The 26,830-nt window shown below is 36.2% G+C and overlaps 1 protein-coding gene across 1 annotated transcript in view; it reads right to left on the reverse strand.

The window, feature by feature from the left end:
- SYNE1 (spectrin repeat containing nuclear envelope protein 1) overlaps positions 1-26,830 on the reverse strand; it is a 780,519-nt gene that overhangs the window by 695,151 nt on the left and 58,538 nt on the right. Inside the window, 5 exon segments of the mRNA XM_053711805.1 lie at positions 6,246-6,352; positions 7,797-7,993; positions 10,838-11,016; positions 12,575-12,667; positions 25,317-25,400. Of these exon segments, the coding sequence (XP_053567780.1) occupies positions 6,246-6,352; positions 7,797-7,993; positions 10,838-11,016; positions 12,575-12,667; positions 25,317-25,400 (660 nt within the window).

Here is a 26,830-nt window from a genome sequence, read left to right on the forward strand (position 1 = left end):
CTGGTCAGCTACAATTTAAGGGGATGGTGCTACTAGTGAGGCAAAGGTATGCCACAACGTATTTCCTTGCATGTTTTATTTCCTAGATTAAGTATCATTTCAGTAGCCCTCCTGTTATTGGCTTATAGGACTCAATTTACAAAGCAGCGTAAGATGCTTCTAAGCCCTTGCGGGGTAGGCTCCCACATGCAAGACCGCTTTCCGCAATGTAAGAAGCAGACTGCTGCTTTTTACACTCTCTGTCACCTCTGAGTTGGCAGAGAGAAATCACCCCAAAAACAATTGCTCAGGGTGATTGACAGACCCTTGTCTCACGCAGGGTGGCATTACACACTCAAGCAAAGTTGAGAAACTTGTCTACACAGCTCTTAGTAAATAGGGCACAATGTACAAAGCAGCGTCAGCTGCTTTTGAGCCATAGTGGGGCAGGCTTGCTTACTGCAATGTACGAAGCAGCAGTCATCAGACCGCCTGTTCTTACACTCTCCGCCAACTCTGAGTTGGCAAAGAGAAATCCCCTTGATCATGAATGACAGATCCTTCTCTCACGCAGGGCAGCATTATGCACAACAAGCGAGTGTGTAATAATACATCCAGGCAGCGGATGTCCAGGGTCAACTGACTGTTCAAAGCGAAGCCGTGCGGACAAGTTCTCAAATTGAGAACCTTGTCCGCACAGCTCTTAATAAATGGGGACCATATTGTCTATACAAGTCACTGAGAGAAGAGTGGCACACTGTTTTGAGTGTGCTCTCCAGATCACACATTGTGAAAAGAAATCATGAATGAAATTGGGTTGTACGGAGCCTATATAAACATTGTTTTATTAGAAACTAATATAATTTAATTCTGATTTAAAATAATATTGACAGCAAACAAAGAGTATCAGCAGCAAAGTATAGGTTTCAATAGCCTTTAATGTGAGACATCACCAAAAAACAAAAATAATATTGAGGAAGGAGCATTTCAGTAATCCCCTTGAGAAAAATGGTGTGTGCATTCTACAGACTCAAAAAAATAGGGCTGATCTTCAAAATGTTGTAGGGCTGCTTTTAATTCCCAATCTGGCCTTAATGGAGAGGCTGTCTTTTTATGTTCTTCTTCAGTTATTTGTATTTTAAAAGGAGTTCTTTAACAGCAGAATCAATATTGTTCTAGATACCTTATTTATCAAATGGTTCAAAACTCTATAAAACAATATAGATAATGAATGAATTTTGCTTCCATTGTAACACTTGATTTCATTTAAAAAAATGTGTGTGCCTATAAAGGTCAAAGTCATGTAAAACTAATTTGATCAAGTGATATAAACCCCTAAGTCAGGTTTGTCCATTTTCAAGGTGTTTGTTGATTTTGTCTATGAGGATGTATTTGTGTAAATATGATAGGTGTGCAGTAACACTCATATATACCTAAAGGAACCTGCTGGGGACATTTTAGCTTTCACTAAATATACTGAATGATCTACCCTCCCTCAACCACCCAATATATGAATCACCTTTCAAATTAAGTTCTTCTAAAAAAATTAAAGGGATACTGAACCCAAATGTTTCATGTTCATGATTCAGATAGAGCATGCAATTGTAAGCAACTTTCCAATTTACTCCTATTATCAATTTTTCTTCTATCTCTTGGTATCTTTATTTGAAAAAGCAGTAATAAAAACTTACGAGCCGGCCCATTTTTGGTTCAGCACCCTGGATAGTGCTTGCTGATTAGTGGGTACATTTAGCCACCAATCAGCAAGCTGTACCAAGGTGCTGAACCAAAGATGGGCCTGCTTTTTAAAATAAAGATACCAAGAGAACAAAGACAAATTGATCATAGGAGAAAATTAGAAAGTTGCCTAAAATTGCGTGCTCTATCTGTATCATTAAAGAAAAAATGTGGGTTTAGTATCCCATTACGTTTTATGATAAAAGGGACATTGTACAGTAAACTATTTATCCTCTGTTACAAGAGATGCCCTATAACTGAGGAACCCATATATGGGTCCAGATATATATCTTGCCCAGAGTAATTATATATACATTAATGAGATAACTGTCCAGCTCTCCCATGACTTAGCTGAGAATCACTCAAGAAATTACTCACCCTTAATAACGTTATACCTATTTCTATATCCATTCATAAAACCTGGTCACACTACCATTGCCAAAACACTAACTGGACACCTAATGTTAACTTATTGGGGACAAAAAAAACAATAGATAAAAAGATACACACAAAAGCACAGCTAATCTAAGCCGAGAAAAAACAAATAAAAGAACACTGTCCAAAAGTTACAATATCTGATAAGAAAATGTTAATCACAATTAGTTTTATCATAATGCAGTCCCTGAAAACCTTAGTAAGCTTTTATTACACTATCCCCTTAAAGGGACATGATACCCATATGTTAAAGCACTTGAAAGTGATGCATCATATCTGTAAAAAATCTGACTAGAAAATATCACCTGAATATCTCTATGTAAAACAAAAAGATATTTTACCTCAAAATGTTCTCAGTGGCCACATGCTATTATAAAGGGACTTCAAGCAGCCAATCAGAATGCTAGTCCTGGGACTTGCAAGGGAGCTTTTATCTGGCATGTGCAGGCACAGTCATGTTATTTACCCCCTCCGTTTAAGGCCGTTTACTATGAATACTCACAAGATTTCACTGAAATCTCATGAGATCACAATAAAGCAAAGTGTGATGAAGTTGATTGACTGATGTGTTTTTTTTCTACATGCAGCTGACATTAGCTGTTCACAGAGCACTTATTTTTTTACATAGAGATGTCTGCGTGACATTTTCTTGCAATCCTTTTACAGTTATGCTGAATTACTTTAAAATGATTTAGCATATGGGTATTATGTCGCTTTAAGTTAGAAATTAACTAAAAATCTTTCATATTAAATCTTCAACATCAACTATACATCAAAATGTCAACCAGAAAAAAAAGCTTTATATTATAGATTACATTGTGCCTTTTATTTTACATGATTTGATAAAAATCTTGTATAATCACACCAAAATGACATAAGCAAGACATAGAGAGTTACAAATGGATCAATGATAGTTGTTTAAATATAAAGTCATAAACAAAGCTGTCTACCAGATGACAATACCCCACATACCTCTAACGTATGCTCGATTTCTCGAGGATCAAGCTGGCATTGACAGTGAAGCATGAGAATGAGATACAAACATAACACACATTTCATTAGTTACCCAACAAATATGAGGGAATGGTTAGTAGCCAGCTTGCACATTAAATAAAGGTAAATGCATTCAGGAGTCTTGTGTAGACATGGGTTATATTGACCTACCAGGACTCAATGAAATGGACAAAGTAATTCATTTTAATATTAGACCGTCAAGAATGAAGGTTATTTATTAATAGATAAACATTGCTAAAGCACCATTTTAAAATTAGGAAATGGTAGCTACCAATTTGCTGAAGCGCATAGTCTTCCTTTGCACACGTATCTATCGTTCTGCATCAGCCATTGCAAATCAGGTGAGAGTAAGAAAGGAACAGTGCTTAGACAACAATGATATTGCTATATTGTACATTAAAACAACTCATTGGAAGTTAACTGGGAAATCGGAGTTGCAGACACCAGTGGGATGTTTTTCTCAAGTCCAAAGTGCATGTGAAAACTTTTCATGACCCTTTTTATTTTAATATTTTGAATTGAATACTTTTAATATTTTTAATTATATTGTATTAATCATTTGATTTTTTTTTTGTATTTTGCACTAATGAAAACATTGTATGATTTATTTTTTAAAGTGATGGTAAACTCTCCCCTTTTAAAAATCAGATCCGGAATGTTAGTGGTATTTTAGCTGGAGTTTAATTAATCAATTGTAATGAAGTTGCGCTATAACTTGCTTTTTAATATAGATATGAAATTCTAATACCCCGCGCTCCGCCGCCTACTTCAAAAGTTAATTTATCTGTGAGTTAACAGTTTGAATTGTTGTTCAATCAGCGCTCTCCCCATATGGCACTTTTGTTGTAGCTATAGCACTGATTGGAGAACAATTCAAACCGTTAGCTCACAGAAAAATTACATTTTGCAGTGGGCAGTGGAGCGTGGGGTATTTGAATTTTATATCTATATTAAATATAAAGTAAGTTATAGCGCATCTTTGTTACAACTGATGAATGAAACGCCTCTAAAATATCAAATATAACAGTCCAGATCTGATTTTAAAAAGGGGAGGGATTACCATCAGTTTCATTCTTTTCTTTTGTTTATTATTGTAAGTTATGATACTTGTAGAAAGAAACTGAAACGTGTGTGGTTATTTATTTTTTTAAGGCCAAGCACTTATGTAGAACAGCACATTCTTTCAATGTGTTCCATTATCAAAATACATGATTTTTTTAAAGATTCATAATACAAATAATGATCGTGGCAAAAGCATTATGACAAACTGTGACCTTGATCAAAAACTGAGCTTACAGTATAAATGGTGACGGTCCCTATAGATGGCAGTGGAAACATATATAGGTGCAGGAATGGTTCTACAGAGAGAAGAAAGTATCACTGTACATTAGGTTCAGTGGTGATGTGATCAGAGTTGGAGATATATTGTCCTTATGGGAAGATGTGAGAGATGGCATAAAGGAGGTAAGGAAGAAAATGTATATTATTTGTTTTCCAATAAATAAATATTAGACAGATTATACTGTAAGGGAGTCATTGAACTAAGTATAGAGGGCAAAAGACAGATTACAGAACAGAGCTTGACACTGGAAGCATAACAACTAAATTACACCACTGCTATTATATTGTTATTTAGCCAATGATACAGATATATATCTGTTTCTGTTTCTCTCTCTCTGTTGTTTATAAATGTATTCTCTAACTGAAACATGAAAGAAAAATGTTGTGTCTCATGTCCCTTTAAGAAATATTAAGCACTATTTATATAACAATACTTAACGTCCAATAAGAAAAATTAAGTAATTCATGTAATTATTAAGTTATTCATGCTTTTCATGAAAAATAAAACACCAAAAATGTTCTTTTTTTCATCAATAGATCTCATCATTGTTAAGATAATCTAAATTTTATTTGGTCAAAAACCTGGAAAAATTGACATTAAGAAAGATTAAATAGATTTCTTTTTCCATTTAATTTTGCCATATTTGGTCAACACGAAGATGTATTTAAATAAATTAAAATTACATTTGTGTTATTCAAGGCAAGCAAAGTAGGTTTATATATATTACAGGTGGCCCTCGTTTTACAACGGTTCAATTTGCACCGTTTCAGAATAACAACCTTTTTTCCAGTCATGTGACTGCTATTGAAAAGCGCATTTATTAAAATAGCCAGTAGGTGGAGCTGTCCGCTTGTGTTGCAGCAAAGCCAAGCAAGCTGAAATTAATCAGTTTAACCAGACCTGAGCTATCGAGCAGATTTCAAAGGAACAAGATCTTCCTGCCTATAAATCAGTCCAGATTGGAATGCATAGAAAGAACTGTTTGCAGAAAAATGCAAGTGAAGTCTGAGTTGTGTGATTATTTTATTAGGTTTATAATGCTGTTTAGCAAATGTTTTTGTTCATTTAACTTAGTTTAATTATATATTATGTGTTGTGTGATTATTTTATTAGGTGTATAATGCTGTTTAGCATTTAAAGTCTTCATTTCAAAGCTTTAAAAATAAATGTATTAGGTGTTATGACAATTTTGAGAGGGCCTGGAACCTATCTCCCTCACTTTCCATTGACTTACATTATAAACTGGGTTTCAATTTACAATGGTTTTGATTTACAATCATTCCTTCTGGAACCTAACCCCGGCGTAAACTAAGGGCTACCTGTATTTATATTATGTTAGTACTGGCTAAGAAGTATGGTATAGCAGTATACAATGGAATCAAATAGTAAAACCAGAAATCTAAACAAGTATCAAAAATGATACATTATATATAAGAAAATAGAGAGCATAAGAAAACACAAAAATTCATTAGGAGTTCTGCTTAAAGAGACAAATACGTTTTAAACGCTAATCACTTTATAATAAAATTTGTTTATTAACAATGGTACAAAATAAACAAAGTAAAAGCTGCATTCAACAAATCAAAATAAAAGTTCTCAATTTGGTTGTGACAGCTTTAATCTCTGTCTCTCACTTGTACTAACAACAAATACTAAAGGAACTTATAGTTGAAATCTTGTAAAAAATATCAAATAACAAAAAAATATCCTATAAAAAGAAATATATAAGAAGACTTACATCATCATCTCTTCCATCAGCTCCATTATGAGGGTCAGGATAGAGTTTGAGGAACTGTGCTACGTAGGTCATAATTGATTTTTCATCAGGTTTGTCGACATCCACATCTAAAGTAAACACAATTTTGAGGAATTGCACATCAATATAAAATGTGGCATTTAAAAAGATCAGCCAGAATAAACTACACGAGAAACTGCACTCTTTTCATGAAAATAGATGCATGGGCATTCATAGATAAAATAAAAACAAATAAAATCAATCTATTTCTTTTCTGGGGCGGAGGAGTGAGCAATGGATCAGTGCTTTAAGTGGGTTTACAAATATATATTTGTAATAAAAAAGGATTCAGTTTTGGAAAATAACTAATATAACTATAGTCAGTCTAGCTGTGAAAATCTGTCAAAAGATAAGAGGCTGCCTTCAATGGCTTATAAATCAGTTTGAGCCTACCTAGGTTTAGCTACCTAGGTTAAGCTTTCAACAAAGAATACCAAGAGAACTACGCAAATTTGATGATAAAAGTAAATTGGAAAGCTGTTTAAAATTGAATGCCCTATTAAACAACTTTTTATCTTACTTTTATCATGAAATGTGCTTTGTTCTCTTGGTATTCTTAGTTGAAAGCTAATCCTAGGTAGGCTCATATGCTAATTTATATGCCCTTGAAGGCCGCCTCTTATCTGAATGCATTTGACATTTTTTTACAGCTAGAGGGCATGAGTTCATGTGTGCCATATAGATAACATTGTGCTCACGCCTGTGGAGTTACTTATGAGATGGCACTGTTTGGCTAAAATGCTAGCCTGTCAAAAGAACTGAAATACAGGGGAAGTTTGCAGAGGCTTAGATACAAGGTAATCACAGAGGTAAAAAGTATATTAATATAACTGTGTTGGTTATGCAAACTGGGGAATGGGTATTAAAGGGATTATCTATCTTTTGAAAAGCCCGGTTTTTAAAAATACTATTATAAACAGGGGCACTTTCATTCATCAAAGTTTACAAAGCAGCCGTTTTGTTTAAAAACGTACCTCTCTCCTCTTCACAGCCGGAGTAGCTTCCCCTGCACGGAGATCCTATCTTCACACGTCAGCAATGACTAATCCGGCTTCCTCAAATCACGGCATGGCCTCGGGCAATGATTCCCCTGGGGGGAAAGCCGTGATTGGAGGAAGCCGGATTAGTCATTGCTGACGTGTGAAGAGAGGATCTCCGTGCGGGGGAAGCTGCTCTGGCAGTGAAAAGAAGAAAGTTAAGTTTTTACAAAATGGCTGCTTTCTAAACTTTGATGAATGAAAGTGCCCCTGTTTTTAATAGTATTTTTAAAAACTGGGCTTTCATTCATCAAAGTTTACCTTCACTTTAAAAAATAAAAATTCCCTTTAAATCTTTTGTGGAGAATAAACACATAGCCATAGACAAACATTAGTGTAATAAGAAAGTAATATATTAGAGCATTTTCCTATTGTAATCTAGAGTGCCTTTAACCTAATCATGTCTATTTGAGTGGCTTGAATGTATGTTATCACATGGTTTGCTAAGGCTACATACCTTCAGGGTCTAGCAGCCTTGGAATACCCAATTCAGTCTCTGCAATTGAAAAAGCCGCTTCAAGATTTTCACGATTTGTTCTTCCTTTCAGCCTGTCCATGTCCACAAGTTCGGGACGAATCGCATGTATCATTGCATGAAAGGCAATACCATTTCTCCAGCTAGGCCCAAAATCTTTTACTTCAATTCCAAGTCGTCTTAACATTTTAAAAGGTAGAGAAAAAAAAAGAGAAAAATCATCAACCTTATAGATATATATATTAAAAAAATGTATTGAACTTGGAGATTACATTCTAGTGGGAAAAATAATCTGGTCTGTTTCTTTACATTAGTTCATTTGTTAACAAATTCCATTCTACACAAAACCACACACCCATCTCCTGCCTCTCCAAATAAAGATACTCTACAACCAATGACTGCAGGAAGTGCATATATGCCACGCTGGATTGCCTTACCAACCAAATACTCATCTGTAGCAGCACTGGGGCATGCTGGGTATCCAGGTTTGTCTGTGTGTATATCCCCTTAGCAGGACTAACTATATAGCTTCTGTAAATATATGGGCTCATATAGAGCTGAAACATGTCAAAAGGGATTCTTTTTTTTTATTTATTTATTATCTAGAACACTTTATTATCTAGAACACTTAAGTAAACATCTACAATATTGTTAATATTTGAAGTTAAAGGGACATGAAACCCAACAGTTTTCATTTGGGATTCATACATAGCATTCAATTTTGAAAAATAAATGTCCAAATTACTTCTATTATCAAATTTTCTTTGTTCACATGGTATTCTTTATTGAAGAGATACCTAGGTAGGGGTCTGGAGTACTACAAGGCAGGACATAGTTCTGCCATCCAGTACTCTTGCAAATAAATATAATTCTTGAAAAACTGCTGCCAAAAGATATCAGGAGAAATAAGAAAATATGATGGTAGAAGTAAATTAGAAAGTTATTTAAAATTATATGTTCTATCTGACTCATGAAAATTTTTTTGGATTTCATGTCCCTTTAAATGGCATCAGCCTGCACTCTCAATAGTAATAATAAAATGCTGTCACTTGTTAGGGAAATTTATTACACAAATGCTCATTAATGTGTTTTACTCCCTGCATTGAAGATCCAGAATAAAATGTGGCTGTCTCTATTATCAAGTTTTCATCGTTCTCTTGGTATCTTTATTTGAAAAAGCAAGCACCTGGCTAACACTTGTTGATTGGTGTCTAAATTTAGCCACTAATCAGCATGTGCTTTCCAGGGTTCTGAACCTAAAATGAGCCCGCTCCTAAGCTCACATTCTTGCATTTTCAAATAAAGATACCAAGAGAACAAAGAAAAAAATGATAATAGTAGTAAATTAGAAAGTTCCTAAAAATTGCATCTTCTATCTAAATCATGAAAGTTTAATTTTGACAAGACTATCCCTTTAATCATCCATGTAGGTCCAAAATGTTGCCTTTTCTAACTCTGGATATGTTCCTGAATTAAAAAACGTTTTTATTTTTTTATATTGGGTGGTCCTAGCACATATAATAGCAGATATCAAGCTCCAATTCAATTCTTATTCCATCGTATATACATTTTTATAATATTACGTTAAGAATTTTTCTCATATGAAACTGGAAAACTTCTATTTCCACTGAATATGTTTACATTGATACATAGCTGATATTTTGCTTCCTTTTTTAGTGACAAACATATAAATGTCTACATAATGCAAAGCAATACCAACACAAGAGAGCTCAGAATTAGAATGTAAGAAGCACAATTATGGCTATACTTATAAAATAAAAAAAAAAGCATTTGGGTTTCCAACATGTTAAAAGCGACTGTAATAGACAATGCTGAACATTAGTATAGTGGCATTTTTATTAGTTATCACCACTTACCCATTGCGACTCTTTCGCCTGCACATTTAAGATGGGATATATATTAGTATTAGATTCGGTTAAATGTTATAAAAAATTTGTGATGTATGTTGGGCCAAAGGGTAAGTTTAGCTTTTATCATTTACATTAAAGGTCAAATATCTATGAGTACCTGATAATACTATGTATACAAATATTTTTGAGTAATGAATTCACTCTTACAAAGTTTTACTACTAATAATGCCAGCTGTCTTGCACAATAATACTGGATAATTTGTCTGTGACTGGACATGATGGTAGGAATGATCCCCCCAAAAGATCTCTACCATAGCCCCCAGCCTTGATCCCACAATGTATATTTTTCACAGCCCTTTACATTTAGTTAACACACAGGGACTTTATAAAACCGGACATTTAAGTGTCCGGTATTTTTGTGAAGATTTTACTGGTCAGCTTTCTATAAAAGTGGACTGTCCAGTTAAATACTGGACATCTGACAATGCTAATCACAACCAGTATGGAGCATAAGTTAAACATTGTTCATAAATCACTTTTTAATTTGTATTTTGAATCAGTTGATGCTTTAGGGAACACTTTTTCTTTTCATGTTCAATCATAAATCTTAGTGAATAATCAAGACATAAGGTTGGAATAAGCATTTGATCTGATGGTCGTTTCCACACAATAATGCTTATTTTATTTCACATCATATTTATTTAAAGTATTACATATCTATTCTTATATATATATATATATATATATATATATATATATATATATATATATATATATATATATATATATTTATATTTATTTATTAATTATACATATATATTTCTCTTTGATGTGCATGATATAATTTTAATTTGATATCCATTTAATTTTTAGAAGATGACAACAGCAAGTTTCAGTCACCAATCAACTTTTAATATGGTTCTATTCTGTATCATTATCACATTATATGAGGGGGTGGTCACATTTTTAGTTACCAAAATACATATATGTAATGAGAAAGTCAGAGAAACCAGTGTGTGATAAGCTATTGTCTGGTAATAGAATTGCACCATCTAGTGGCAAAATTATATATACATTTAATACTTAGTCAAACCAGTCTGTGAAGGTGGTATTGCAAGGTACATCAACAGCTTACAATGGAATACTACTTACTTGGCTGCTGTGTACTGCACCCATCTAAGTAGTGCTTTCTTGGCACTTCCTTGGATTTTATTGACAACTTTTCTTTTGTTTGGGGGACTTGTAATATCTGAGCCCGCTACACTGTCCACAGAAGATGTGCTGCTAGACAGTGACTGCAGCTGTGGGAGATTGCTTGTTAATTCTTCAATCTATTAAAAAAGGAAAGATTAGTTATTATAAATTATTTGTAGTGTGCCAACAGATTCTGCAGTCATATTAATATCTGTGAAAATTGAAAATTATAAAATAAAAGTGTTTTCAACACAATATCCACTACTTATGTTGGGTAGGGCGGACATTTCTTTTACTATAAATCTCCAGTTAGGATAAAAAAAGTTACTAGACATGAAACACATATTAAACACATATTAAAATATCTGTTAAAATATTAACTTTTGGGAAAAGGAAGTTAATTGTAACTGCAACATTCTACAGTTTTTATTAGGTTAATTCAAAAAGATATACCACATTTTTTCAATGTTTTTCGCTTACAATTCAGATCAATATACTTCAAGCTATCCCCATATGTTTATGCTTGCTCAAGACATCCATGATTACTTTAGAGACCATACTGGAGTCATTTGATGATCATCAAACTACTTTAGAAGTTATTTGCACATCATCAGACATCATCAGGCTTGCAAAGTCATCAGCTAAGGTAAAACATTCTGGGTGATGACTTCTGCATGATTAGCAGATTAATTTAATGCTTAGTTACTAGATATAGATTGTGCATTTGACTTTTAGTATCATATAACAAGGTCTGCCACAATGTCTGTTTCATACACTGTCATATAGTACTCACAACACATGCACGCTCTTCAACAAAGGGTACCAAGAGAACACAATAAATTTGATAAAATGGAAGTAAATTGGAAAGTTGTTTGTTTTTTTAAATCTCATGCTCTGTCTGAATTATGAACATTTAACTTTGACTTTCATGCCCTTTAATTCATTCTAATAACTCAGTTTCCTTTTATTTCATAGGGAATTAACACATGTATAACCATCAAATGTAAGTGCTCAGTCAACTACTATTTGGCAGGAGGAGGCCATGTGCATATTAAAGGATTGTATAATTGAAAAATGCATAATAATAGAGAATGCAACAGCACTTTGAATTTCAAATGTGAAGTAGATTTTTTATCTAGGAAAATTCAAAGTTAATTCCATTTTCCCTTTCAACCGTATCATGTGACAGCCACCAGCCAATCACGAAACATATGTATATATTGTACACTCTTGCACATGCTCAGTAGGAGGTGGTGCCTCAGAAAGTGTGCATATAAAAAGACTAGGTACAATTTGATAATGGAAGTACATTGGGGGGGAAAAATTGCGTGCTCTATCTGAATTATAAATGTTTAATTTTTACTTAAGCATCCCTTTAAATGTTATCTCTTAGTAGCGATAACGTTTGAAACACGCTTTTAATCAAATTTTGCCTTGAGCATTTTTAAATATCACATTTATATCCCTTTAAATTTGCACTATTTTAATCTTTCATAATTAAGCAACGGAAAAAAAATAATATCTTTAAATTAGCATATTTTGAACAAGAATAGACAATTATACATAGTGAAAAAATAATAAATATTGATTGTTGTTTCCAAATATTATTTTGTATCAATATTTCAAAAACATTATTTAACACAAGTTTGTATTTTGTTTGACAGTGAGATAATATATAAATTCATAAACTAATACCTGAAAATATAGAATTATTGTCCATATTAATCCAAGCACAATCGAAGGCCTCCCATCAGCGATGTCTGTTGAGTTTATGTTCACAAGTTTAATCTGAAAAAAAACATACAAACATATTTTTAGTTATTTTGAAGGGAATATTACTACCTACAAAAAACAAACTAATCATAGGCGAAATAACAAGTCATGTGGGAATTTATTTTTTATTTTTGCTGATTAGAGCAAGCAATTTTAAGCAGCTTTCTAATTTACTTATTTTATCAATTTTTCTTCATTCTCTTGCTATCTTTATTTTAAAAGCAGGAATGTAAAGCTTAGGAGCTGGCCCATTTAGGTTCAGCACCCTGGATAGTGTTTGCTTATTGGTGGCTAGATTTACCCACCAATAAGCAAGCGTAACCCAGGTTCTGAACTAAAAATGGGCCAGTTCCTAAGAAAACATAATTTATGCTTACCTGATAAATTTATTTCTCTTGTAGTGTATTCAGTCCACGGGTCATCCATTACTTATGAAATATATTCTCTTCCCAACAGGAAGTTGCAAGAGGATCACCCAAGCAGAGCTGCTATATAGCTCCTCCCCTCACATGTCATATTCAGTCATTCGACCAAAACAAGACGAGAAAGGAGGAACCATAGGGTGCAGTGGTGACTGAAGTATTAATTAAAATTTAGATCTGCCTTAAAAAGACAGGGCGGGCCGTGGACTGAATACACTACAAGAGAAATAAATTTATCAGGTAAGCATAAATTATGTTTTCTCTTGTTAAGTGTATCCAGTCCACGGATCATCCATTACTTGTGGGATACCAATACCAAAGCTAAAGTACACGGATGATGGGAGGGACAAGGCAGGAACTTAAACGGAAGGAACCACTGCCTGTAGAACCTTTCTCCCAAAAACAGCCCCCGAAGAAGCAAAAGTGTCAAATTTGTAAAATTTTGAAAAAGTGTGAAGCGAAGACCAAGTCGCAGCCTTGCAAATCTGTTCAACAGAGGCCTCATTCTTAAAGGCCCAGGTGGAAGCCACAGCTCTAGTGGAATGAGCTGTATTTCTTTCAGGGGGCTGCTGACCAGCAGTCTCATAGGCTAAACGTATTATGCTACGAAGCCAAAAGGAGAGAGAGGTTGCCGAAGCTTTTTGACCTCTCCTCTGTCCAGAGTAAACGACAAACAGGGAAGAAGTTTGACGAAAATCTTTAGTTGCCTGTAAATAGAACTTCAGGGCACGGACTACGTCCAGATTATGCAAAAGTCGTTCCTTCCTTGAAGAAGGATTAGGACATAATGACGGAACAACAATCTCCTGATTGATATTCCTGTTAGAGACTACCTTAGGTAAAAACCCAGGTTTAGTACGCAGAACTACCTTGTCTGAATGGAAAATCAGATAAGGAGAATCACAGTGTAAGGCAGACAATTCCGAGACTCTTCGAGCCAAGGAAATAGCCATCAAAAATAGAACTTTCCAAGATAAAAGTTTAATATCAACGGAATGAAGGGGTTCAAACGGAACTCCTTGAAGAACTTTAAGAACAAAGTTTAAGCTCCACGGAGGAGCAACAGCTTTAAATACAGGCTTAATCCTAGCTAAAGCTTGACAAAAGGCCTGGACGTCTGGAACTTCTGCCAGACGCTTGTGCAAAAGAATAGACAGAGCAGAAATCTGTCCCTTTAAAGAACTAGCTGATAAGCCTTTTTCCAAGCCCTCTTGGAGAAAAGACAATATCCTCGGAATCCTAACCTTACTCCACGAGTAACTCTTGGATTCGCACCAATACAGGTATTTACGCCATATCTTATGGTAGATTTTTCTGGTAACAGGCTTTCGTGCCTGTATCAAAGTATCAATAACTGACTCGGAGAAGCCACGCTTTGATAGGATCAAGCGTTCAATCTCCACGCAGTCAGCCTCAGAGAAATTAGATTTGGATGATTGAAGGGACCTTGTATTAGAAGGTCTTTCCTCAAAGGTAGAGTCCATGGAGGACAGGACGACATGACCACTAGGTCTGCATACCAGGTCCTGCATGGCCACGCAGGCGCTATCAGAATCACCAATGCTCTCTCCTGTTTGATCTTGGCAATCAGTCGAGGGAGCAGAGGAAACGGTGGAAACACATAAGCCATGTTGAAAAACCAAGGAGCTGCTAGAGCATCTATCAGCTTCGCTCCCGGGTCCCTGGACCTGGAACCGTAAAGAGGAAGTTTGGCGTTCTGGCAAGATGCCATGAGATCCAGTTCTGGTTTGCCCCAATGATGGACCAGTTGAGCAAATACCTCCGGATGGAGTTCCCACTCCCCCGGATGAAAAGTCTGACGACTTAGAAAGTCCACCTCCCAGTTCTCCACTCCTGGGATGTGGATCGCTGACAAGTGGCAAGAATGAGACTCTGCCCAGCGAATTATCTTTGAGACTTCCAACATCGCTAGGGAGCTCCTGGTTCCCCCTTGATGGTTGATATAAGCCACAGTCGTGATGTTGTCCGACTGAAATCTGATGAACCTCAGTGTTGCTAGCTGAGGCCAAGCTAGAAGAGCGCTGAATAATGCCCTTAGCTCCAGAATATTTATTGGGAGGAGTTTCTTCTCCTGAGTCCAGGATCCCTGAGCCTTCAGGGAATTCCAGACTGCGCCCCAGCCTAGGAGGCTGGCATCTGTTGTCACAATCGTCCAATCTGGCCTGCAAAAGGTCATGCCCCTGGACAGATGGGCCCGAGATAACCACCAGAGAACAGAATCTCTGGTCTCTTGATCCAGATTTAGTAGAGGGGACAAATCTGAGTAATCCCCATTCCACTGACTTAGCATGCACAATTGCAGCGGTCTGAGATGCAGGCGCGCAAATGGCACTATATCCATTGCCGCTACCATTAAGCCGATTACTTCCATCCACGGGCGTGGAATGGAATGAAGGACAGGGCAAGCATTTAAGAGTTTTGATAACCTGCCCTCCGTCAGGTAAATTTTCATTTTTACAGAATCTATCAGAGTCCCTAGGAAGGAGACTCTTGTGAGTGGTGATAGAGAACTCTTTTCCACGTTCACCTTCCACCCATGCGACCTTAGAAATGCCAGAACTATCTCTGTATGAGACTTGGCAATTTGCAAGCTTGTCGTCTGTATCAGGATGTCGTCTAGATACGGAGCCACCGCTATGCCTCGCGGTCTTAGAACCGCCAGAAGAGAGCCCAGCACCTTTGTAAAGATTCTCGGGGCCGTAGCCAACCCGAAGGGAAGAGCTACCAACTGGTAATGCCTGTCTAGGAAGGCAAATCTTAGGAACCGATGATGATCTTTGTGAATCGGTATGTGAAGGTAGGCATCCTTTAAATCCACCGTGGTCATGTACTGACCCTCTTGGATCATGGGTAGGATAGTCCGAATAGTTTCCATTTTGAATGATGGAACTCTTAGGAATTTGTTTAAAATCTTTAGGTCCAAAATTGGCCTGAAGGTACCCTCTTTCTTGGGAACCACGAACAGATTTGAATAAAATCCCTGTCCTTGTTCCGTCCGCGGAACTGGGTGGATCACTCCCATTACTAGGAGGTCTTGTACGCAACATAGGAATGCCTCTTTCTTTATTTGGTTTTCTGATAACCTTGAAAGATGAAATCTCCCTAGAGGAGGAGAAGCCTTGAAGTCCAGAAGATATCCCTGAGATATGATCTCCAACGCCCAGGGATCCTGGACATCTCTTGCCCACGCCTGGGCGGAGAGAGAAAGTCTACCCCCCACTAGATCCATTTCCGGATAGGGGGCCATCCCTTCATGCTGTCTTAGGGGCAGAAGCAGGTTTTCTGGCCTGCTTGCCCTTGTTCCAGGACTGGTTAGTTTTCCAGGCCTGTCTGTAACGAGCAACGGTTCCTTCCTGTTTTGGGGCGGAGGAAGTTGACGTTGCTCCTGCCTTGAAGTTTCGAAAGGCACGAAAATTAGACTGTTTGGTCTTTGATTTGGCCTTGTCCTGAGGAAGGGTATGACCCTTACCTCCCGTAATGTCAGCGATAATTTCTTTCAAGCTGGGCCCGAATAAGGTTTGCCCCTTGAAAGGAATATTAAGTAATTTAGATTTAGAAGTCACATCAGCTGACCAGGATTTAAGCCATAACGCTCTGCGCGCTTGAATGGCAAAACCGGAATTCTTAGCCGTTAGTTTAGTTAGATGTACAATGGCATCAGAAACAAATGCATTAGCTAGCTTAAGTGCTTTAAGCTTGTCCATAATTTCATCCAATGGAGCTGAGTGAATGGCCTCTTCTAGAGACTCAAACCAAAATGCCGCAGCAGCAGTGACAGGCACAATGCATGCAAGGGGCTGTAAGATGAAACCTTGTTGAACCAACATTTTCTTAAGGTAACCCTCCAATTTTTTATCCATTGGATCCGAAAAAGCACAACTATCTTCCACCGGGATAGTGGTACGCTTAGCTAAGGTAGAAACTGCTCCCTCCACCTTAGGGACCGTCTGCCATAAGTCCCGTGTAGTGGCGTCTATTGGAAACATTTTTCTAAATATAGGAGGTGGGGAAAAGGGCACGCCAGGTCTATCCCACTCCTTGCTAATAATTTCTGTAAGCCTTTTAGGTATAGGAAAAACGTCGGTACACACTGGTACTGCATAGTATCTATCCAGCCTACATAATTTCTCTGGAATCGCAACTGTGTTACAGTCATTCAGAGCCGCTAAAACCTCCCCTAGCAATACACGGAGGTTCTCAAGCTTAAATTTAAAATTAGAGATCTCTGAATCCGGTTTCCCTGGATCAGATCCGTCACCTACAGAATGAAGCTCTCCGTCCTCATGTTCTGAAAACTGTGACGCAGTATCGGACATGGCTCTTGTAGCACCAGCGCGCTCTATTCTTACCCCAGAGCAATCGCGCTTGCCTCTTAATTCTGGCAATTTAGATAATACTTCTGTCAGGGTATTATTCATAATATTAGCCATGTCTTGTAAGGCGATTTGTATGGCCGTCCCTGATGCACTTGGCACCACAATATCACGCGCCTCCTGAGCGGGAGGCGAAGGTACTGACACGTGAGGAGAGTTAGTCGGCATAACTTCCCCCTCGTTGTCTGGTGATAATTCCTTTATAGATAAAGACTGACCTTTATTATTTAAAGTGAAATCAATACATTTAGTACACATGTTTCTGTGGGGCTCCACAGTGGCCTTTAAACATAGTGAACAAACAGATTCATCTGTGTCAGACATGTTTAAACAGACTAGCAATAAGACTAGCAGACTTGGAAAACACTGTAAATAATTTTACAAGTAATAAAGGAAAACGCTACTGTGCCTTTAAGAAGCACAGAAAACTGTCACAGTTGAAATAACAATGAACCAAATCAGTTATAGCAAACAAATTTTCACAGTAAATGTATTAAGTTAGCAGAGCATTGCACCCACTTGCAAATGGATGATTAACCCCTTAAAACCCAATAAGCAAAAAACGTTTTTTAATACAGTCAAAAAACCACTGTCACAGGTCTGCTGTGACTGATTACCTCCCTCAAAATGACTTTTGAAGTCCCTTAAGCTGTCTGGAGACGACCCGGGTCAAGCAGAAGGAAGCAGGAAGACAGAGCCTGAATTTTTACTGCGTCAAAAGAGCGCTAAAATAGGCCCCTCCTACTCAATATTACAATATTGGGAGTTTCAGTTAACTGTTTCTATGCAGAAATATTGTCAGCCATGTGGAAAAATGTTATGCCCCAACAAGTTTTATCACCAATGTACCTCACAAAACGATTAAACATGCCAGTAAAATCGTTTTAAACATCCCTTATTTAAAGAGCATGTATCTCTATTGATAAGCCTGACACCAGTCTTCCTACTGCATTAAAGGCTTATAACATCACTTCAGTATTAATAGCATTTTCTCAGTCAAATTCCATTCCTTAGAAAATTACTTTACTGTATATATTTAAATCAGCCTGCTAACAGTCGCTCTCACTGTATTAAAGGCTTTTACTTACATTACATCGGTATCAGCAGTATTTTCTTAGTCAATTCCATTCCTTAGAAAAATAATCTACTGCACATACCTTGTTTGCAGGATTCCCCGCACGCTATTCCCTTTCTGAAAGTTACCTCACTCCTCAGAATATGCGAGAACAGCCAGTGGATCTTAGTTACTGCCGCTAAGATCATAGAAAACGCAGGCAGATTCTTCTTCCAAATACTGCCTGAGAATAAACAACACACTCCGGTGTCATTTTAAAATAACAAACTTTTGATTGAAGAAATAAACTAAGTATAAAAACACCACAGACCTCTCACAACGTCCTATCTATCCTATCAAGAGAATGACTGAATATGACATGTGAGGGGAGGAGCTATGTAGCAGCTTTGCTTGGGTGATTCTCTTGCAACTTCCTGTTGGGAAGAGAATATATTCCATAAGTAATGGATGACCCGTGGACTGAATACACTTAACAAGAGAAATATTGATAATAGGAGTAAATTAGAAAGTTGCTTAAAATTGCATGCTCTATCTGAATCATGAAAGAAAAAAATTGGGTTCAGTATCTCTTTAAGGAACAATCATAGAAATAATGCATATTCTATAGAAATACCTTGATCATAAGTGTTTCGATCTTACAGTTTTATTGTTAATTGTACCATTATTTAATTTTGCTTTTTTCCCCGTAAACAATTCATTTTAAGATAGCTTTAACCGATCACCTTTTAAGATAAAGATTTTTAACATGCAAAAACATTAAATATTTTTTTAAAAATAATCTCCAAATACAGACACTAAACAGGACATTAGCTTAAATAGATACAATACAATCACTTTCATAAATCTTTCATTACAGTGCATGCACATGCCTAAACACGTTACTGCGGATGGCAGGCATTGTCGCAAACATGCGTATTTGAGTTAGCATTATCACTAATAACTTTACATGCACCTGCCCACAAGAGCACATTTTTAAAAAAGCAAAAGCACCCCCATGTACATAGAATACTTTTTTTAATTTTCCTTTCTCCTGTACTTATGTTGTATACGTCTTATGACTTAAAGGGACATTGTACTCTAAAAAATGTCTCTGCTTTTATGTATTCCAAATGGTCGATTTCACCATTCTAGAGTTTATTTAATTGTTTGCAAATATATCCTTTACCTTTATTTTGATTTTTCTTGTCTGTAAAAGCAACCACTGAAAATATGAATAACAAACATATTCTCTGTAGTCAAGTTATGTAAACAGGGAGCGATAGCACTAATTAATCTCCCAGTGAAGGGTGGGATATATATATATATATACACATACATATATATATATATATATATATATATATATATATATATATATATATATATATATATATATATTTGTATCTGAAATAGCTGGTTTTGCCCAGCCTTAATGAGCATTTCAACACCTAAACTATGTTAAGACATAGATAACATTAGCAGGTCTGCTTTACTTACAGGCCATTTTTATCGGCATTACCTTGAGAACAAAAGGTGATGGTTTTAATGAGTAAAATCATTTTTTCAAATAAAAAAATAAACACACAGGAATGATTTCCTATGCATTTAATACACTGCAGAGTAGTCATTTGGAATACATAAAGGCCAATTTTTTACAGTGACCCTTGAATTTATATTCTCCTTTTTACACATAAATTAATACAACTTGCTCCATGTATGAAGTTGGGGTTACAGACATGTGGCGCAAGCTTGCTCATGTGACCCTATAAAAGCAGCTGTGCTGTGAAACACTGCTTCCTGAACAGTGTTAAATCATCTTGTAGTACTGATTTGTCCATGCGGCCTAGAAGAACATCAACTGCTTCTGCATCTTTAAATGTTGAAAGCAAAAGCTGCCTCGCAGGCCCTAGATGCGGAATGCAGGTTCCCTGCCTGGCGACTTTATATAGCTAAACATAAGGGCCAATGTCTTTAATGCTCTGAGAAAAGAGTCTTACTCTTCTGTATTCACTTACACTGGAATAGTCTGTTCAGTCTCTCTGATTTCTTTGTTATTTGAGACAACCTATTCAGTACAGTTAGGTCATGTTTCCATTATTCACTGTGGTGATTTTAGGAAAGTGGGTATACATTTCTAACAATACTATAATGTAAAAAAGGCCAACATTGTTTAAGTAAGATTATAATATAACAATATTAGACATAGATTATGTTAATTGATAAGGATAACTACTTTTATGCATGTTTCCATTTTAAATATTTGCTGTATATGTAACGTGTGAACTTTGCAGGAAAAAAAGAGATTGAAAAATGTGTACTTTCTAAAAACAATATAATTTCACATTAAAATATATGTATTCTTCTTAGGAATATTAATATCACACTTTTTTATATTCATTGAGGGGGATCTGCTTGTTTTTTCTTCCTCCATGTAGTAATAATAACACCCTCCAGATCACAGCGGTTTGACATGTAGGGCTCCATTTATTACGCAGCGATGTTGCTTTAGAGGCCTATCGTTTCAGGCTCACCTGAAACGGAAGAAAAAGCAGCGGTCATAAGACCGCTGCTCCTTAACCAAATCAGCCGGATCCGATGCGATCGGGATGATTAACAGCCCCTGCTACCGGCCGATTGGGCGCCAGCGAACAGGGGTCGGCATTGCACAAGCATTTCACTAGAAATGCTTGTGCAATGATAAATGTGGACAGTATATGCTGTCTGCACTTAGCAACGTCGAGTGGACATAATTCGCTATAGCGAATCATGTCCGATTGACATTTAATAAATCTACCTAGTGGTCTAAATTTACTCTGTGATCAGTTATTAATGTCTAGATTTTGTGCAATTGTTATAGCACAATAATAATAAAAAAAGAATAAAGTATAATTGTATTGTACTAACCGGAGATCCTCTGTATATTGACTTGCAAAGGAAGCAAATACATTTCATTTATTAATATTGACATCAATATTTTGACAATCTATTGAATTTCCAATTTCTCCATATAACATAATATTCCAGAAGAAAATTCTAAATAGATATCTGATGTAAATGCTAATGTAGCTATAAACATAATTAAAGGGACAGTAAACACCTTGTAATTACAATACATTCCTGTTGTGTTGCTATAGAATAACATATCAGACAAGTCTAATCATTTTTAAAACAAATAAGCATGTTTTTTTTTCTGCTATTGCCTTATTTGGAGGAGCCAATCAGGGATTTAGTCTGCTGACTACAAGGCTAGTTATAGTGTTAGTATAAATTGCTTTGCCGTTGTTTTTTTATAAAGCCAATTAGAAACACAGCAGAGTTAGCCTTGAGTAGTAAGTAGGGTGATATTCAAGTTTTGAAAATTAGAAATAGCTTCCTTTTCAGAGCTATATTACATGAAAAGGGGGCAGAATAAACAATGAGTATATTGCAAAGTTCGTTTATTACACATAACTAAATATTTTATATAAAAATCTCAAGGTGCTTACTACTGTAACTTTAATAGCTAGATTAGCTTTGGTGCAAACATTTCAGGTTCATTACTAGGGTTTCTGCTTACATGGAATATTAGGTTCCCATATACAATAGCTGCTGTCTTACATATATATTCCTGTTTGAGTGATTTGTTGTGTTGGCTTTGCCTTAGTTTACTTTGAGTTCTGAACCATGTAGACTAAAATTCTATTTAAAAAACATAACACATTATTTTAGTATTTAGAGGCAGGGTACCAAGTATTAACAAAAATACTGGAGTACCAGCAGCTGACCAATGACTTTGCTTTGTTGTAATGCTCAGATATTCAAAGGTGATAAAACAGTGAGAGCATTTTTATATAAACCTGTTTGGCTTTAAGTTTAGTCATAAAAAGTATGAAAATGTTCAGAAATCACTGTTCCTTAAAGGGACACTGAACCCAATTTTTTTCTTTCATGATTCAGATAGAGCATGCAACTTTCTAATTTACTCCTATTATCAATTTTTTTTTGTTCTCTTGCTTTCTTTATTTGAAAAAGAAGGCATCTAAGCTATTTTTTTGGTTCAGAACCATGGAAAGCACTTGTTTATTGGTGGGTAAATGTATCCACCCATCAGCAAGAACAACCCAGTTTGTTCACCAAAAATGGGTCGACATCTAAACTTACATTCTTGCATTTCAAATAAAGATACCAAGAGAATGAAGACAATTTGATAATAGGAGTCAATTAGAAAGTTGCTTAAAATTGCATGCTCTATCTGAATCACGAAAGAAAAAAATTGGGTTCAGTGTCCCTTTAAAGTGATGGTAAATCTGAGCATTTAAAAAAAGGATTTACCAACACTAAAAATAAACTGTAGTTTCAGTCATTAGTTATTAAAAAAAGGGTAAAACTCACCCTTTCTGTGCCACAGCAGCTCGCTAAAGTCAGCGGCTCCGGCCACGTTCTTAACCAATGAGGGAACATTTCCACCTCTAAACCAATAGCTGTGCTAGGATATCAGATGACACGCACGGCTATTGATTTAGAGGTGGAAACATCACCTCATTGAAGAAGAGCGATGTGCCGTGGGCAGCCAGAGCCGCTGACTTTAGCAAGCTGCCACGGCACAGAAAGGGCGAGTTTAGCACCTTTTTTTAAATGCTCGGATTTACTATCACTTTAAGTAACTTGTCGATATTTCTCAAACAGACAAAATCTATGCAAGCTTCAATGAAAACCTTGAGAACAAACCAAGAGGCCAAACATTCACTATAATAAATCTAGGTGTCTTATCTGAAAAATTGGTATTTCCGTACAATAAGCCTTGAATTTCTAAGTAGTTAATTGTATTTGTTGTCTTAAAATAGACATAAGCAATAACAATAATATTCAATACAAAATTTAGAATTCCTTCACTATTTTGTTTGAGTTATTTATGCTTAGAACAAACAAGGGGCCACATCAGAATTTTTTATTTCTCTCCCAGATGAAGTCAACAAATTTTTAGAAATGTGATGATTTGAAACAATTCTATACCTGTCTATACAAACAAACTTCACATGAGCAATTCTCTGTGCAATAAAACCATTTGTACCCACACAGAAACATATTCATTTAATTAAGTGATTATGATATTACATTAGCAGAGGAGAGAAACGTGATACCTCCTCATTTTATAAACTGTTGGTGAGTGTAACATATGATGATGTAATCACAAGGTGTGTGATGATGTCACACACATTGGGTAAGTGTCAAAGAGCATAGACACTTCCTCATTACTCTGAGAACAGGGGACAGATCCTATCCACATTCCATTGAAAGGTTTTATGCCCCTCCAAGATGCAGGTTATCTCGTCAAAAATAAAAATAACCGGCAACATTAGACACCAGATGAAGATGTGAGTTCGAACAGAGTTCTTATATCCCCTTCTGCAGCAGGGTTCTTAAAACCACGGGTCAGGACCAATTACTGGGTCGCAACACTATGTTTACTGGGTCGCGACTTGTGTGTGTGTTGTAGTGTGTGTGTGTGTTGTAGGACAATGTGTGTGGTGTGTGTGCTATATGAGTGTGTGTGTTGTATGAGAGTGTGTGGTGTGTGTGTTATATGAGTGTGTGTGGTGTGTGTGTTATAGGAGTGTGTGTGTTGTATGAGAGTGTGTGTTATATGAGTGTGTCTGTGTCTTGTAGGAGAGTGTGTGTGTGTTGTAGGAGAATGTGTGTGGTGTGTGTGTTATATGAGTGTGTGTTGTATGAGAGTGTGTGTGTTGTATGAGAGTGTGTGTGGTGTGTGTGTTATGAGTGTTATGAATGTGTGTGTTGTATGAGTGTGTGTGTGTGGTGTGTGTTGTAGGAAAGTGTGTGTGGTGTGTGTGTTATATGAGTGTGTGTGTGTGTGGTGTGTAATTGTGTTATATGAGAATGCTTGTGTGGGTGTGTGTTGTAGGTGAGTGTGTGTGTTGTATGAGAATTTAGGTGTGTGTTTGTGTTATATGAGAGTGTGTATGTAGTATGAGAGTGTGTGTGTGTGTCTTGTATGAGAGTGTGTGTTATTAACTTTTAGAACACTTTCAAGTTTGACTACAATCAAGAATAAAGTATGCACACATTTTAGTTTCTTTGCGAAAAATTGCAGCTATCTTGTATATTACTTCACAAATTTTAAGACAAAGCGTAAAAAAGGGTCATGAAAGTATGTAGTATCATTTCACTGGGTCTTGAGAAAAAAAAGTTTAAAGAACCATGATGTAGACCAGTGTTTTTCAACCAGTGTGCCGTGGCACACTAGTGTGCCGTGAGAGATCCTCAGGTGTGCCACGGCAGACTGACAACAGTGTGACATATTTTTTAAACGTTGCTTGTTTTTTACTCCCAGTGCAGGGGTAGTTTGTAGGAGGCATGGCATAACAGCACAATACATACAGTATGTGTGTTTTTGTGTGTATGTGTATATATATATGCTGTATTAGGCTACAATGTGTGATTTTTTTAAAAATTTTGGGATGGTGGTGTGCCACAGGATTTTTTAATGTAAAAAAGTGTGCCACGGCAAAAAAAAAGGTTAAAAATCACTGATGTAGACAGTTAAGTCAAGACTTATTTGAAAGACGGGAAGCCTCTTGTGAATTAATTATTATTATGAAAAAAAAATGTTTTTACTCAACTTCCAAAACTTTATTGGGACAGACAAACCGTCAGATCTCTGGTAAGAATACATTGGTTTTTTTTTCTCAGCATGGGAATATCCATTAAAAAAATAAATTTTTAAAATTACCTCTTTTAAATGTTTTAGACATTAAAAAACAAGACAATAGGTGAGACACGAGTTATAAACATACCCGTCTTCCTTCCAAAAATTTAAGTGCTGCCCCGATGTTGGCCACCCAATGAATGCGCTTCATCTGCCTCCCTTTTTCACATGGCTGCAAAAAAGATCAGAACAATTCAAATAAACAAAATAAACCATTACATAGATAAGACATATTGATGTTATAATATTGTGCAAAGCTTGTTCTGGATTATGCTGCAATTTCAATATTTTATTCTTCTTCTGTATCTCCTGGTTTCTAAAAGGGACACGACATCCCAAAAAAATTTCTATTATGATTAAGATAGATCATACAATTTTAAACAACTTTACAATTTACTTCTAATTATCTTAATTCTCTTGGTATCCATTGTTGAAGGAGCAGCAATGCACTACAGGGAGTTAGCTGAAAGCCAATGGCAAGAGGCATATATGTGCAGCCACCAATCAGCAGGTTCTGAGCCTACCTAGGTATACTTTTCAACAAGGGATAAAAAGGAGAACAAAACAAATTAGATAACAAAAATCAATTTTAAAGTTATTTAAAATTGCATGTTCTACCTGAGTCATGAAAACATTGGGTTTCTTGTCCCTTTAATTAAGTTTTTTTTTTGTCCTGATGTAGCTATGGTAAGCATAATAATATATAACACAAAGTGGTCTTTCTCATTCACACCCCAAGCACTCTTAACAGGGCATATTGTGAGTATTACAGGAAATCCTGTGAATATGGCCTGTTTGGGAAATTTGAGTCCTGGAGTCCTTCACTGATATAAAGTGTGCCACATGAAAAGTGTAATGTAATTTTAAAGTGTCACAACCACAGGTGCAAAATAAATGTTCCACTGTGAAATGTGCTAGGTACAGTATATTACAACACAGATCCAACTGGGTTCCATTCAACAACAGAACACAACACAACCAATATCCTACCCCCAAGGGCCTATACCAATCACACTCATACAATTCACAACATTATCACCAATCTTTGAATAGAGAGCATGTGCCTCATAATAACAGAGAGTTCAAATTTAGGCACAACAATAACAAGGATTCATACAACATGTCCTATCAGACAGCTCAAACATATCATCACAAAGGTTCTTATCAAGGAAATAATAGAAATCAAAATGGTAATTATAGATTCCAATCTGAAAATTCCAGTAGACATGACTACAATAGTCAGAATGACACAACACATCAGTCTAGACGACCACCAATTAACCCATCATCTAACCAGTTTTGGGTCAACAATGAGAACCCACATACCCCAACCACACCATATGAACAATACGAACAACATAATAGATTTAGTCCGCTCTTAACTATAAGAGATGACGAAAGTCCGAGTACCAGTAGCAATCCACCACCACCTTTTTTAGGAATAGGTCACAACAGAAAAATGGAAAATTTTCCAACCAGACCAACAAAAAGACCCCATATAACAGAAAACGAGGCAGGAGGGGCAGAGGCCTTACCGCCAAGAAAGCGGAATTATCCAGATTAGACCAGGGCCTCTTTAACTTATCATCACATACATTAACT

Source organism: Bombina bombina, chromosome 4, assembly GCF_027579735.1.
Source record: "Bombina bombina isolate aBomBom1 chromosome 4, aBomBom1.pri, whole genome shotgun sequence".
Lineage (NCBI taxonomy): Eukaryota > Metazoa > Chordata > Amphibia > Anura > Bombinatoridae > Bombina > Bombina bombina.